A 14,835-nucleotide genomic window follows, 5' to 3' on the forward strand; every position below is an offset into this window, starting at 1 on the left:
ATGCGGAGTCTTTATTGTTTCACTAATGGTAATCGTGGCGTTTCTCTATACTCCATATAGCAGACAGCATGTGTGAAGCACTGTCCATACTTTAGAGTAGAACGTGTATATATGGTCATTCGGCCTGGTGGCTTATAGAATACCTATTTCACAGATATTCCCTTGTCTACTTGCTATCCTATTTCTTGAAAAAATGCCGATATCTCTGGAATTAATCTCACCTGATACCACAAGGCAACAAGCTGTGGTGGCAAGTTTGAAGGTAGTGCTGGATGCTTTTCTGATTCTATTGATATGGATTGACTCTGGCAAATTCCATCGTGTGAATGTTAAAAAATAGATACAGAATCGATAAAAAGTGATAACAGCCAGGCTCCCTAGAATCGAGAGAATATCTTGGGTAAGACGCAAAACCACTCACTACAGGAATTCCATTAATTTCCAAAAGCAAGGCATGGCCTTCGCTTGAAACTCTGTAGCCTGCCCAAATTCAATGAACAAGGGACAAACCCGCAAATAATCTTAAACATTACTTCCTCTTCACTCCACTGGCTTTCTCGGTCCGGTGCCAGTCGAATCTCACCTTTTTCACTCCTCCCTGTGAAATCCGAGCCTTGTCCGCTAACGCCGACTTCCTGGGCCGTTGCTCACGTGGGAGGCTACTCAGAAGTGAGCGTGTAGAGGATCCTCTATCATGGATCCCATCACACCAAAACATGGGTGGAGAGTGAACATGAATTTCACTGTCGAAACTAGAGCCCTGTAGAGAGCCAGGATCCGGAGGACTCCTTAGTTGATCACGAGATATGGGTTGTGCAGGGGTTACAGGTTGTGCAGGTTGATCATGATGTTCAGGCTGTTCAGGTTGTGCAGAGGGTGCAGAGGGTGCAGAGGGTGACGGGGGGCCAGGATGAATGGGTTCAAATTCAGGCGCCTCGGGATTAAACTCCGCATTTTCTGGGCTCTGGGGACCAGGCTCGATGTCGGGGCTAGGCGCCTGCTCTTCTCCTTCTTCGTCCCCCTGCTGACTGGCTGCTGCCGACGCCCCAAATCCAAAAGGCCAACGGAAACGTGGACAGCTGACCAAACACATGCCGACAAACGGGCTACAGAGATCCGTGAAGTATGGTGGTTGCTTCAGATATGGCAGTGGAACAGAGGCCAACTGAGAGGGTGTCTGGTTCTGAGCCTGCAAGGCAAAAGAAATCGGTTCGCTCCGTATGTCGTCGTAGGAGATAACGGGGCTAGGGCCAAGAATGTTGGTGTCGCTATATTCGGAGACACTGCGATGGCAAGTGTCGACTTGCGAAACACAGTGATGACAGATTAGATCGTATTCGCCTGCACGAGGGATAAGGGACAGAGTGGCGGGGCACATATGGGTGTATAGGGATGGATCGTCCGTGTTCAAGTTAGCAATGGAGATCCACCAGGGTAGCTCGTCGAGTGGAATTAAAGGAGTAAAGGTCCCGTCCGGACGGGGGATGTAGAACCTGGGGAACGGTGGTAACATAGAAGAGCTAGAAAACTCGGAAAAGAGACTAGTGATATGGCCGCACACTTGAGTAATGAATGGCTGGGCGAGCTGGAACGAGCGACTTGGTTGGAAAGACCAGAGCGAGAGATCGATCACAAAAGAGTCAAGTAAGTGAAAGAGTGAAATCGTGCATTGAGGATTCTTTCTTTCTTTCGTTTTGAGATAGACACATCTGGTCCCAATCGAGAAAGTGCCGGGCTGTGTCCAAACAAGGAAAGTGTGCTGGTTTAAGGCATGGAGGCCACATTGAGCGGCGTTGTGCTTTGGTAGGAGACTCAAATCTGGTTGGCACTGTGTATGTACGCAGGTACAAAGGAGGTCACTATCGAGACAGTCAAATCCCAAATCGGGATTCAGCTGGCCATTGCATTCATACAGATGCAGATCTGCAGGTGGAGCTGGATATTCTGAGTCAAAAGTTTCTTACAGGACTGATCCGCGTTGCACTCGCTTCCGTGTGCTTCAAGCCAGGAAGCGCAGCGTCATACCAACACGGATCCCGTGGCACACTCCATCATCAGACGAGTTGGTGTCAACAGTGTCTCGCGTGGTGCCTTGATCCCAGTAACTCTGGGCGACAAAGACGGAAACGTCACGTCGAACAGCCGAAGGTTCTTCCAGGTCACATCCTTGACAAGGCCCTATCCGCTCGCTCAGAACTTGAGGTGGCCGGCGTAGAGTCCATCACTCCGTTGTACATAATGCTATCTGATATGAAAATGCTGGTACCTTTGAAATTAAAAGCATCCTTATTGAACTGGAACCCTCCCGAGGAGCACGAGGCGAAAATAGCATGGCTGACCATGTTATCCTCCACGTGAATTTTCACATATTGATCTCTCATATAGAGAAACTCGTGAAACGCGGGCAGTCTTCGGTTTACCTTTTCAGGCACCTCGATCAATGTCCTAATCGGGTATGGTGCTGGTTCTCAGGAAAATCATTTGAACAAGAACGAATTTAACCCTTTCGGTCTTCCCCACTTGTAGCTCTTTATTGTCAACTCATAGTCTTATACTCTGTACAGATCGAGTATATTTCATCTACAGTAATGGCGATGCTCCCATCTCCATCATCGGACGCTATCCTCGCAGCCAAGCCCACGCCAAACATCTCCGCCTCGGATGCGGTCTTGCACATCCACAGCGCCGCACTGGTCAATGCCGCACCCCAAGATGTCTGGAATACTTTGATCGATACTTCTACTTGGCCATCCTGGAATACTTTCATCCCCCGAGTTACCATCCGCGAACAGCCGTCTGAATCACAGCTCTCTTCCTCAGATGCGCTTTCTCCGGTTCTGCAACGCGGGACGAAAATGACCTTCCATGTTCGCATGAATCCATCGTCTACCCAGCCTACGGGCGAGCAAGAGGTGCCCCTGGTGGTCACGGAGTTTGACCCTCCAGACTCGGCCGCTCAGAGACCTGGTCGGATTGTCTGGGCCAGCGACGCCACCGCCAAAGGCGGCATTCCCGCGTTTCTGTTAACCGCGGAGAGGGTCCACGAAGTGGAGGAGGTAATGGTGGACGGAGAAGGAGGACCAGCGAGACGCGTTACTGAAGTACGAAACTGGGAGGCACAGGTCGGATATTTGGTCTATGTGGTCAGATGGATGTATGGAATGCAGTTGAAGAAGAACTTTGAAACGTGGGTGCGGGATTTGAAACAGGATGTTGAGAAATAGCGATCTTTTGAGGGGGGGGATGGTCTGCATTTGGAAGTACCGTGGATATATGTACCTATATCCTAATGCCGGAGTCGAAGCATGTGGGGGTTGAAGTTTTAAGATTGCTTTTATGCCTAGTTACATTCTAATATTCCGTACCTGATCATACATTTTGCCTACCTAGTACGAAGCTGATTCTATATACGAATGGACTATCGAACAAGTCGGAGAGTAATTTTAGAAAAATTAATAGTTAGTCCCTTGATATGACGACTGGACGGGGCATATTCCAGCTCTAAACGCTCATGGAGCGTTTCACCCTAGCTCTAAGCAGATTCGGTTTCTCGATAGTCCCGAATGGCGCCTGTACTCCGCACATAACTACATAATATTATTTGATCAGGAAACTCGTCCATCAATGGATCTTAATGTATAGCTCAAGCTCAAGTAGAAGGGTAGGTACTATGTGAATGGTATCGGTTCCTACATTAGACTGGTACATGGTAAAATGTGTGGATCTAGGTAGGACCCACGTGGGGGTGGGGATTGGATCAGAACTCTTGCACATGTGTTACCGTTTCATACTCCCTTCTACGCCCTTCCACCATCAAGTGACTAGGCGTATGCTGGGATATCTAAAATCTCATTGTTTGCATCGAGGATGCGTTGAGTAGGCCGATGACATATTGAGTGGCACAAGAGACTGAGGCAGCGGCTGTGTTCAGGAACATGCAGTCAAGCCATGCGGGCAGTTTAGTCAAAGTCAAGATAAGATCGAAATCAGAGCTTGAGTCACCAACAGTTCCGATAAGGGCAGGTCACCCGACCACTGGGATGATGAATGAATCTTTCCCCTGGTCTTCCAAGGTTCCCAATTCCACCCACGTCACGTCATTATCTCTTTCACCTGTCCAGGGCATTGACTTCGAGATTGTAAAACGCCAAAGGTGTGATGGGCTCCACCGGGCTACTACATTCGGGTCCTTTGCAGGAAGCCATACTAAAATGGGTATAGTGTCCGAACAAGGGACTGCAGAATACCGCGCAATACAGTACAATAATACCTCTGGATGGGGGAACAAGTAGAGGAGAATGGGTTCATACGATAAAGAGTCCCTCTTATTACCTCATATCTACCTAGGTGATGCGCTATCTTGATGATCGGAGTCGAAAAATCAACGGAATCGACGGACATTCAAGGAGGAGACCATAGCGCCATGTGGGGATGTCATAGTAACCTTGAAGGTAACCTCCAACGGTAAGGTAGCAACAGTCGTTGCATCCACGGTTCTTCCTGGACAATTAAGCTACGGCGGCAATTTTTTTTTTTTTTTTTTTTTTTTTTTCCTTTGTGTATGAAATGAATGACCTTTGTGTTTTATCATCCAGTCGAGTTCCAGCCAACTCCCCTCTTCTCTCGTTCTCTTCTCTCGGTCTTCTTTCCACCAACTCCGTCATGCCACCCTCACTATTTTGTAGTCACGATCGAGTCATATCTTCTTCTACCAGCTGGCATCATTCTTAGCCAATCTACGACTCAGCTCCACGCACGCAGTCTTGCCACCAGCATCAGATTCCCAACTGGCCCACGCTCCTTTCTGCACACTGCAACTCTTCATGCTCTATACTGCAAACCACCAGCAGTCATTCCTATCGGGATCAGACCATTCATTTAACGAACACTTATTATCTTGATATCACGAGCATCACGTAAGCTCTAGCCATCATTTACCACTCAAGTCATTTTCGAACTCCATACACTCTGGTTTCATAACGTCGATCTCTTTGCATGTCTTCTGAGCTACTAGTTCCATCTCTATGTAGCTACATCTACATCTATATATATAGTCACTGTTCAGTCATCATGCCTGGTCGACTGTCCGTTCGCACGAAGGATAAGCAGGGCGATACAGCCCAGGGCCCTCAAACCATGTTGTCTAGCCTGACCCCGCCGGTGACTCCAATCAAGGCACAAGGCAGCGCTTCGGGGAGCGAGAATAGGGCCAACCACAGCTGCTCGACTGCTCTGCCGTCGCCCGTCAGCGCAGAACCGAAAGAAATCGACTTGACCACTCATACTGTCACAACGCCTCTCGAGTATTCTGACGAGTTGGAGTATCATTACGACGTTGAAGGCCACCCCGTCGAATATGGCAGCGGCGTTTGGAGCGTAGTTTACGAAGCATCATCCCGTACCGGGTCGAGCTCCCCACTAATCTCTCCCCCCAGCTCCCCAGTGACAGGCAGTCACTTGGTAGCAGTGAAGTCCCCGGTGCGACGGGATGCATATCCCGTTCTTGAAGCTGAAGCGCTCATATTGACGCGGATTAGCATGATGTCAGACTCCGAGCGTCACGTTGTCCCATTCCACGGATATATCTCCAACACTCATTCGATCGTTATGTTGGCGGTGCCACTCTCATTTGCATCTTATATCGAGGAACAAGCGACCTCAGCCCAGAAACATCAGTCCACCAAAACGATGTTCGAGCCCATCCAGGGTCTAACCCAGTGGCAAGACCTGGCCGAGAAGCTGATCACTAGCCTCTACTGGCTGCACATGGGACCCCAAATCATCCATGGAGATATCAAGCCGCACAATATCCTACTCAAACCGAAACCGTCCACCTGCAGCGAATCCGCGGACGACTTCTTCCCCTTCGACCCGCTCTTCGCGGATTTCTCGTCCGCCCACAGCGTCGCCGGCACCTCGTTATTTACCGAGAAACAGAAACACACGGGCACGGCCCTGACCGCATTAACCCCGCCATTCGCTGCCCCAGAACTCTTGTGCATCTCGTCCTTGACATCCGCAGAGGCGGCACCCACGCCGGCATCGGACGTGTTCTCTCTGGCGGTGACGCTACTCGCCGCAGCCACGGGGGACTTGCTGCTGTACCCGGGGACCAGCCACATGCAGCGACTGGCAATGGCTCGTGAGGGCCACCGAGTGATCGAGTTTGCTCGTTCAGGGCCCAACGGGGCGCGGGTTCCCCGTAACGGGGTAGTAGAACGGATCCTCTTACCTGCCATTACGAAGGAGCCAACGGAACGAATCCAGCCAGAAGAATGGCTGAGATTGGTGCGAAGCATGCGATGATGGATTTGATTGGATGGTATTTGTACGATAGTTTGGATTTGGACTTGTTGATACCCTATTTGGCAATGGATTGTCTTAGTCTATTCCTGATACGAAGTATGATTAACTATCTTGTAGAGTCATAGTCAGCTAACTAGTGGATTGTAGATTATCTAATACAGTCTATGGGATCGTAACCACGTACATATATAGATAAGTAGATAGGAGTATTATAAATATCGATATTATACATACCAGAGCAGAGCAGACTAGGTATCTATGAGATACCCCCCCGATCGGAACGAGGTCAAAGTACCTCCGAGCATACGATTCAACTGGGTGACGGACACCTTCTGGCCGGAGCGTTGATACTCGAGACAGATATCCAGCAGCGTAGCGGCAGAGAGAGAGCGCACGCGCACGTCCGTCAAGTCATAGTCGAGGTTCTCCTGGTAGCAGACGGCCGGGTCAAGAGGTTGGGGCTGGTCTGGGGCGCCGTGGACGGTCTTGGGGCGGACATCGAAGTCAACAGGGAGAGATTTGGCAGCGAAAGTGGCCAGACTGGGAACGGCGCGCACGAGGTCGTTGACACTGCGTCTGGGGAAGACGGCCTGTAGGAGTTCGGCCACGGTCAGATTCCCCCGACTGCCCAGGGCCAGCGATAGCGCCTGGAATAGACGCACGGGGTGCTCTCGTTCGTCTGGGGGTAGACGGTGCAGCTGGCGTAAGGCGGTAGATTGGTCGTCGGGCTCGAAATAGACCAAAGCGCGGCCGACGTCGCGCGGATACTGCTCGTCTGGATGAATGAGCAGCGGCTCGAAGGGCCGTCGGTCCCAGGGGAGGTAGGCGTTGTCAAAATTGCCGGAGTGCATGGCGGCGCGGTGGTCGTCGATGGCGATGGGCAGCTGCTTAGTGGCTTCATAGTGGTGCTGGGCGTACTCGTCGGCGATGGCGCGGCGCAAGGCGTCGATGCGGTCCTGCAGCGGTTGCAGCGTCGTCGCGGTGGCGTGGGGGTCGGCGGCGGCGCACGACAACAACCGGGTCAGCTCGTCGAGGGTGGCATGTTGCTTGCTGAGTTCCTGACGGGCATAGGCATGGCGGTTCTCCTGGTTCAGGACGATGCAAGCGCGCAGACGCTTGGGGTTCTTGATGGCCTTCTTGGTCGTCCTTTTTTTGGAGGTCTGAGTCTGGCTGTCCTCCTGGGGGCTCTGAATGCGCTCCTCCTCGGAATCAAGCACGTTCAGGAGACGATCGTGCAGCGGTGTCCGAGGTCGTGGCACATAGGGATAGGCCATGCGGCCTGGATCCGGGCTGTCGGGGGCCATGGCGACGGGGGGCAGCTCTCGACCAGCGGGAATGATGATGCCCTGCTCGATGGTGCGCTGGGCAACGCGGGCGGCATTGGCCGCGACTAGATCCCAGCCCTTGAAGGTGATCCAGAGACTGGGATCGCTGGGAGCAGCAACCTCAAAGGCGTGCCGGGCAACGCTCTCAGTCAACAGGGCCGGTCGCTTGCGCTCGCTGGTGGTGCGCGCCAGGACAGCCTGGGAATCTGCGGGAGGCAATGAGACGAGCAGACGCACCTGCCCATAGCTATGGAGGCCTGTTGCGCGCATACAGGTGTCCATGAACATAGCACACCAGCGAGCGGGAGTGAAATGATCCTTCTTGGACACGCTGGGCGGCGGACTGGCCAGGACGAGGAGTGAGTGGTTCGCCCGAGGATGATTCGACTGAGCATCTTGAGCATCCGCATAGCCATCAGAATGAGTATCTGGATCGTCCGGTAGACAGGTGGCCAACAGCTGTTTCCAGTCCTCGACCAGTTTGATGTCCATGGACAGCAACGAGTATGCATTTCGACTCTTCACCAAAGACTCCAGCACAGGTCGGAAGGTCTTGATCTCAGGCTCGATCAACACATGTCGACGAGGTCGCACAAGATCGTGGACCTTGGATGATAAAAGTCCAGCGCCCGGCCAGAGATCCAGAATATCAACGGGTTTGTTGCGCAGAAGGAAAGGTGACAGGCGTTGCAAGACGTCATCGCACAGTGTCTCGCTGACGATCTCCGATTTGGCGACGGTCTTCTTGGCACTCGTGGGAAAACATTCGTGCAGTTTTTTTGGTCAGGGGAAATTGGGAGAGGGGCGTCCATCGATTGACGCGACTCATTTTGCATGCATCGTGGATTTGTGAAGTTGAGATTTGTGAGTTGAGATTTATGAATAGAGATTGGAGCGGGTTGAGATGAAGATCCGCTTCTTACGTACAGAGTATCTATCTGCTTTTTACTTTGTACGCTCTTCATCTCTCTCTATCAAACACACTCTCTCCATCGCAAACACTTTATCTCTATACCAAGGGCAGACCGGTCTTCAGACCGTGTCCTCTCGTCCTCATGCCCCAAAACGTCGAAACCATCTCTCGTCTTGCTCAGGACTATGAATACAACCCCTCCATTCCCCTCCGATACTGGCTGCGTACCGCCGCGACGTTGGAGAGAGAGGTAAAAACCACCATTCTTTGCTGAATATATCATGTCTGAGTATTAATACCTGAAATTCAGGCGCACATCTACCTCCGCGAAGGAAATGACGAACAAACCTATCTCCTCCTCTTTCGACATGCCCAGCTGGTCCTGGTTCATCTCGTCAACCACCCCGAGGCCAAGGACGAGAAGAACCAACGGTCCATGAAGGAGGTCGAGGGCCAGGTAAACAAAAATTTAGAGACCTTGGAGACCCTGCGACCGCGCATCAACCAGCGCTACGAACAATACAGGAGGTTATGTCGAAATCGAGAGCCCCGTTCCCCCCCGCGACGAATCGCGCCTCCCCTCCCGATCTCGCTCTCACCAACGTGGCTGAACCCTTGGAGGCGGGTGAGAACCGGGATTTGGCTGTCCAGCTCGCAAGGACCGAGATAAGTCGTCGGGCCACCATGCGGCAGGCGATCCAGCAGGTAAGCAAGGGGAATTGGGAGACCGACCAGGACTTGAGTCGACGCATCCAAGACGTCCGGGTCACCCTAGCAGAGAACTCCGATCAGCGAGTCCAGGGTCCCTCAGTACGACCGACGACGACGGCCTCCTCTACCTCGACATACAAGTATCCGACCGTACCTCGTCAGCGACCGCGGGACGTCACGTCCCAACCGCTGCCGCCATCACCACCACTACCTCCTCTCCCTCCCCCCAAAGAACGCGTCGCAACGAACGGGATCGATGTCGGGGACGAACCGTCACCACCTCCCCGGCCAGACAAGGTGTCCGCGGCGGAGGTGCCCGCTGTGCCCGACAAGACGCCGAATGAGTCCGAGCTCCGGCCCTCCAGCTTCACGTTCAAGCCGTCGGCGTACCTAGAGAACGGCACGCCGCTACGGACAGTGTTCCTGCCGCCGGAGCTGCGGACGGTATTCCTGGATCTGGCGGCGCCCAACACGCGACGGAACCTGGAGACGTGTGGAATCCTATGCGGCACGCTGATCTCCAATGCGCTGTTCGTGTCGCGGCTGCTTATCCCGGAGCAGACGGCGACATCGGACACGTGCGAGACTGTCAACGAGTCGGCCATCTTCGAGTACTGCGACGCGGAGGAGCTGATGATGCTGGGGTGGATCCACACGCACCCGACGCAGACATGCTTCATGAGCTCGCGCGACCTGCACACGCACTGCGGCTACCAGGTGATGCTGCCGGAGAGCATTGCCATCGTATGCGCCCCGAGCAAGATGCCCGACTGGGGGGTGTTTCGCCTGACAGATCCGCCAGGTTTGAAGACTGTGTTGAATTGTACACAGAGTGGCCTGTTCCATCCGCATCCCGAGACGCATATCTACACGGATGCTCTGCGACCGGGGCATGTGGTGGAGGCGAAAGGGCTGGAATTTGAGACGGTGGATCTACGATAGTGGATTTTCTTTCTCTATTTTATCTATTCTATTCTATCTGCTTTAGTAATGGTGGATGATGCTGTACATAAGTAGCGATATAGACGGAGGGGAGATCTCCCACTTTGTTTTCTCCACTTCTCTTCCAAATTTCTCTATCGACTTCTTCTCTCTACCACTTCTCTTAATCATCTTCTCTTTTGATCTTTTTTATCCTCGATCCTCGATCCTATCACCTATGTCCTCCTCCGCCGCCTCTTACTTCTCCTACCCCGTCACCCACGTTGTCTCTGGTCTCTACCGTCGACTGACAGAACCGCCACGATCACAACAACAACAACGACAACAACAACAACAACAACAACAATCATCATCCCAATCCAATGCCATGAACTCCCATCGTCATCTCCCTCCCTCTCAGACCTCCTCATCCGCCTCCTCGCAGGTCTTCTCCCCCGTTCGCACCGCCTCACCCTTTCAACCACCCCCCCTCACCCCGCTGACCCTGACCGGCGACGAACACCACCACCACCAATCCTCATCAACCAGCCTACAGCGACAGCTGCTCTCGCGTGCTCTAGCTGAGGAGATCCGTCTTCTGGTACCCGCAAGGCTCCAACTCGCCGACTCCTGGCGTCTTGCCTACAGTCTCGATCGCGACGGCGCCTCCCTCGCCACCCTGTACGACCACTGTCGTGACATTTCCGCCCGCAGCCCTCGCGCCGGCTACGTCCTCGTCGTTCGCGATGCCTCCCCCGCTGGCGCCGTCTTCGGCGCCTACATGACTGATCCCCCCCATCCTGGCCCCCATTACTTCGGCACCGGCGAGTGTTTCCTCTGGCGCGCCTCCATCCTCCCCTCTCGAGACCTCTCCTCCCTGGTACCTCACCATACAACGGGACATGCCAGTGGAAGTGCCGATGAAGGAGAAGGAAAAGAAAGAGAAAGAGAAGGACCCCCCTCGGAGGATCTCCTCGAATTGGCCGGATTGCCTCCCCGTCCGAGCGCAGATACAACCCACGCCGGTCGATGGTCGACCCTTCGTGGTGACAGAAGAGCCGCCGCCCCGAGAAGTACAACGCCTCAGTCGACAGATCATACTGGTAACCCCAGTGGCGCTAGCACCCCCGATCGTATCCGGTTCAAGGCTTTCCCCTACAGTGGCGTGAACGACTACATGATGTTCTGTGAGACGGGCTTCCTGAGTTTAGGAGGCGGGTGAGTGAACAATTCCGAATTCATAGATAATAAAAAGATACCGATACTCTAAGTGCGATGCTAACGTGCACAGTGATGGGCGGTACGGCCTCTGGTTGGATTCCAGTCTCGAAAAGGGAGTCAGCTCAGCCTGTCAGACGTTTGGGAATGAACCGCTGTCCGACGAAGGGGGAAAATTCGACATCATCGGCGTGGAGGTGTGGTATGTGGGTTCCTGAGATCGATCTCATCCACTCGCTCACCCTGCTTCTTTGTATATTTTGGCGTTGCATTACCTATCTAATACTATACCCCGACACGATATGGCGGGCTCCCATCGTGTCGCTTGCTTCACTGTGCAATTCTCTCGATATAGCCTTCGGCAAAGGAGAAAAGGACCAAGGAGCGCTCCCATGTGGTTGACAACGACACACAGAACTGCATAAGTCGTAATATTTGATTAGCTACCTATTGGATATGATAAACTACTAAAATCTTGCTGTAACCCAAACCGCCGTTCGCCAATTCCATCCGTCATATCACCATGAATGGAGAAAAAGAAAAACCAGTAGTAAATCAGTCAATTAATCAATCACGGACCATCAGATCCCTCGCACGCGACGAACACCATGGCTGGCCCGTGGTAGGTAAAAAGAGATTTCAAAAAGAAACGAACAATCTACAAGGGTATGTAAAGAAAACAGCGACACGATCAATACGGCGAATTCACAATCTCATCCCTTCCCAGCCGACTCCCCCATCGCGTGCTCCGACGGCTAGGGGTTACCGGTGGCCCAGCGATACTCTCGCGCGTCGGTTTCTGAAGACTCCGCTTGGCCACCATGTTGACCTCGTTCGGCAGGGCCACGATGACATTCTTGTCCGACCCAAACCGGAAGTTGTCCGACATGACCTCCTCCGAATACCGCTTGATCGTGTAGGGGTCCTTGCGTCCCGCCACGACCTTTTTCAAGCTCCAGGTAACGATGAAGGGGCCTGTGGCCGTGACAATGGACGTCTCCTGGCTGTCAACGCCCGTGTTGAAGCGTGCGGGCGTAAAGGCAAGAGGTTTCTTGGTTTCATGCTGGAACTGCGCAACGTGGGCCGGCTGGAGACCCAGGCGTCGAGGCTGGGGTTTCGAGTCCTTGGCGAACGAGCGCTCGAAGCCAAGCTTGCCTTCATTTTTACCATCCTTCTGCAGCGCGTCGATGAGAAGGAGATAGGTTCGGCAGGTGGCCAAGACCCATCGGCCATCAGCAGACACATCTAGGCCGATGATCGGTTCTCCCAAGGCCGGGATGTGGGTTTTGGCGTTGATCCCCAACCTGTCAAACATCCGGATGTCACCCTTGTTCGAAGAAACGGCGAGGTAGCCCTTCTCGGTGGTGGCCACAGACGAAAAGGCGTTCTTGCTGGCATACTGCTTCAGGTCGGACTCCACCAGCTTGTTTCCGGACACACGGGGGTCAATCCGGTAGAGAGCGTTATGCGAAGCACCAATGAAAGTCTGGGCCGCGGTCATTTGCGAGAATTTCTGCCCACGGTCAGTCAAAATGCCATTCTATCTGAAAAAAAGGGTATAGCACTTACCGTTTCTGGTGCGAAAGTGTGCACGGGGATATCATCATGGACCTTCCACTCGTCCACAATCTTCCCGTGTTCCAGATCCATACGGTAGAGAGAGTTGGGGTCATCGCCGTTTTGTATGATCATCTGCGAGTCCTCCGCATGCAACTGGACCTTCTTGGGACTGAATAACTTGCCCTTAGGAGTCTGCACCTTGGAAATAGTGGTTGAGAATTCGAGGTTATTGTTCGAGGTGTGCTTGAAGACACCGATTTTAGAGCCTCGCACAACGAACGACCGGTCGTGTTTATAGCCAACGGCAAGCTGGGAATTCACGTTGCCGTCGTCTTCTCGAGTCACCACATCGTCCTGCTCCTCGTCCGAGTCGTAGCGTTCGCTGCGCTGACCGTCGTCCTGATCTTCTTCTTCTTCCTCTTCTTCCTCTTCTTCCTCCTCTTCACGTTCGTCATCGACCTGCTGTTCTTGGGACTCTTGGTCCTCCATTGTGAGGTCTTGGAAAGCATCCAACACATACTCTCGCTCTTTATCCTTAACCTTATTCCATTTCATCTCATTCAGCTGCTCCCAGAGAGCCTGCAGGAGACCTTCCTGGAACCGCTCTTCGGTTGCCTGATCCTTAAAGCGTAGGAGCCAGGAATAAGCCGAGCCATCTTCGCTGTAGTGATTGAAGATGAAGGAGAGGTACTCGAAGTTGAAGACGGGGTTGATATCGGCAATCACGGCTTGCCCGAGCCATTCCTTCTCTTCGCTGTTGATATGGAGCCAGTACTGCCAACTCCCGACTTCCGATACAGTGGCAACAACATCAGGGTCTTGCAGAATGAACGTCCCACTTTGGACGTCGAACAGGTGAAGCTCCACTCTCTCCTTGGCGAGGATCTCTTTAGTCTCCGGCTGTGCGGCGGACGGGGGTGCCACCGTCGGCTCGTCCCCGTCATCGGTCGGTTTGAATTGGCCCTTGGCCCGCGAATACGCCACCTCCTTGACCATAGCTGCAGTCGAATCTCCGGACGCGAAAGAGTGGGTACGGGATTTGTTGGGTGAAGCGAGAGGACTTGCTGAAGGAAGCGGTCGTTCTTCTTGGAAGGAAAACTGCTGAAGTTCTTGCTCCGTCGCCTTCTGAGAGCTGCGTCGGTATTTCCGTTCGTACTGGCACTGCAGCGCGGCGAGCTCAAAGGTGGACACTTTATCCGAGGGCACCGACGAGTCGCAAACGAATTCAAACAGATCACCAATATCACCGCTCAGATCCCTCCAGGCCAGGATTTTGGCAGCTCCGTCCCGAACCTCTGAGCGAAAATGCAAGGCCTGGTCAAGAAGGAATATCTTCTCGTCCTTATCAAGACTATCACTACCGCCTTGTTCGTCCTCGTCCTCTGCGAGCTCCTCCTCGCCCTCTTCGTAGGCCCTTTGGATGACAAGCTGATACTGGAAGTCCTGACCCGTGCGCCGAATGGAGGCAGCGGCGTCCTTGAAGATAAGTTCGGAGTAACCTTTGGGGGACAGAGGGCGCACTAAATAGAGCTGGCCCTGTGGGATCTCGATGATAGATTCCTTGGAAGTGTCTCCAAAAATGAACTTGCTCACTGAGAAAGGTAGAGGATTGTTAGCTGGGGAAGCTTGAAGAGGTGGCAAAAGAGACACAGCGGGGTACATAGACAGCAATGAACGAGTGTGGAGGGGTAGAGAGTGGGGTAGAAACGTGAAGAGGAAAAGGAGATCAAATGAAGAGATATTCATCTACCAAAGATGAAAGACGCTGACTGGCTAGTGAGGAGGAGCACATACCGTTGCGGAGCATGAACATGGCTGTGGTTTCCCTGGTGGCACTTGTTTACTTTTTCAGAAGATCTGGCAGGTGGGATGCAGGGATCG

At 53.0% G+C, this 14,835-nt stretch overlaps 7 protein-coding genes across 7 annotated transcripts; 4 read left to right on the top strand and 3 right to left on the bottom strand.

Moving 5' to 3' along the window:
• Positions 1-529: 529 nt before the first annotated feature.
• On the bottom strand, positions 530-1,513 carry ATNIH1004_007393 (uncharacterized protein; the record flags this gene model as incomplete). The annotated part of the gene is made up of 1 exon (XM_033572018.1): positions 530-1,513. The coding sequence occupies one exon, from the start codon at positions 1,511-1,513 to the stop codon at positions 530-532; it is 984 nt and encodes a 327-aa protein (XP_033425333.1).
• Positions 1,514-2,594: 1,081 nt separating this feature from the next.
• ATNIH1004_007394 (SRPBCC domain-containing protein) lies at positions 2,595-3,224 on the top strand (the record flags this gene model as incomplete). Its single annotated transcript, XM_033572019.1, has 1 exon — positions 2,595-3,224. The coding sequence occupies one exon, from the start codon at positions 2,595-2,597 to the stop codon at positions 3,222-3,224; it is 630 nt and encodes a 209-aa protein (XP_033425334.1).
• Positions 3,225-5,070: 1,846 nt separating this feature from the next.
• ATNIH1004_007395 (protein kinase domain-containing protein) lies at positions 5,071-6,306 on the top strand (the record flags this gene model as incomplete). Its single annotated transcript, XM_033572020.1, has 1 exon — positions 5,071-6,306. The coding sequence occupies one exon, from the start codon at positions 5,071-5,073 to the stop codon at positions 6,304-6,306; it is 1,236 nt and encodes a 411-aa protein (XP_033425335.1).
• Positions 6,307-6,554: 248 nt separating this feature from the next.
• On the bottom strand, positions 6,555-8,596 carry ATNIH1004_007396 (uncharacterized protein; the record flags this gene model as incomplete). Its single annotated transcript, XM_033572021.1, has 2 exons — positions 6,555-8,382; positions 8,559-8,596. The coding sequence occupies 2 exons, from the start codon at positions 8,594-8,596 to the stop codon at positions 6,555-6,557; spliced, it is 1,866 nt and encodes a 621-aa protein (XP_033425336.1).
• A 90-nt stretch (positions 8,597-8,686) lies between these two features.
• ATNIH1004_007397 (putative endosome-associated ubiquitin isopeptidase (AmsH)) lies at positions 8,687-10,197 on the top strand (the record flags this gene model as incomplete). The annotated part of the gene is made up of 3 exons (XM_033572022.1): positions 8,687-8,794; positions 8,855-9,001; positions 9,070-10,197. The coding sequence occupies 3 exons, from the start codon at positions 8,687-8,689 to the stop codon at positions 10,195-10,197; spliced, it is 1,383 nt and encodes a 460-aa protein (XP_033425337.1).
• Positions 10,198-10,414: 217 nt separating this feature from the next.
• OXR1 (putative oxidative stress response protein Oxr1) lies at positions 10,415-11,612 on the top strand (the record flags this gene model as incomplete). The annotated part of the gene is made up of 2 exons (XM_033572023.1): positions 10,415-11,394; positions 11,468-11,612. 2 exons carry the CDS (start codon positions 10,415-10,417, stop codon positions 11,610-11,612), a joined length of 1,125 nt encoding a protein of 374 aa, XP_033425338.1.
• A 473-nt stretch (positions 11,613-12,085) lies between these two features.
• Positions 12,086-14,767, bottom strand: ATNIH1004_007399 (uncharacterized protein; the record flags this gene model as incomplete). Its single annotated transcript, XM_033572024.1, has 3 exons — positions 12,086-12,907; positions 12,964-14,546; positions 14,749-14,767. The coding sequence occupies 3 exons, from the start codon at positions 14,765-14,767 to the stop codon at positions 12,086-12,088; spliced, it is 2,424 nt and encodes an 807-aa protein (XP_033425339.1).
• Between the last annotated feature and the right edge of the window lie 68 nt (positions 14,768-14,835).

Source organism: Aspergillus tanneri (genome assembly GCF_003426965.1).
Source record: "Aspergillus tanneri strain NIH1004 chromosome Unknown AapTan_7_pilon_pilon_pilon, whole genome shotgun sequence".
Lineage (NCBI taxonomy): Eukaryota > Fungi > Ascomycota > Eurotiomycetes > Eurotiales > Aspergillaceae > Aspergillus > Aspergillus tanneri.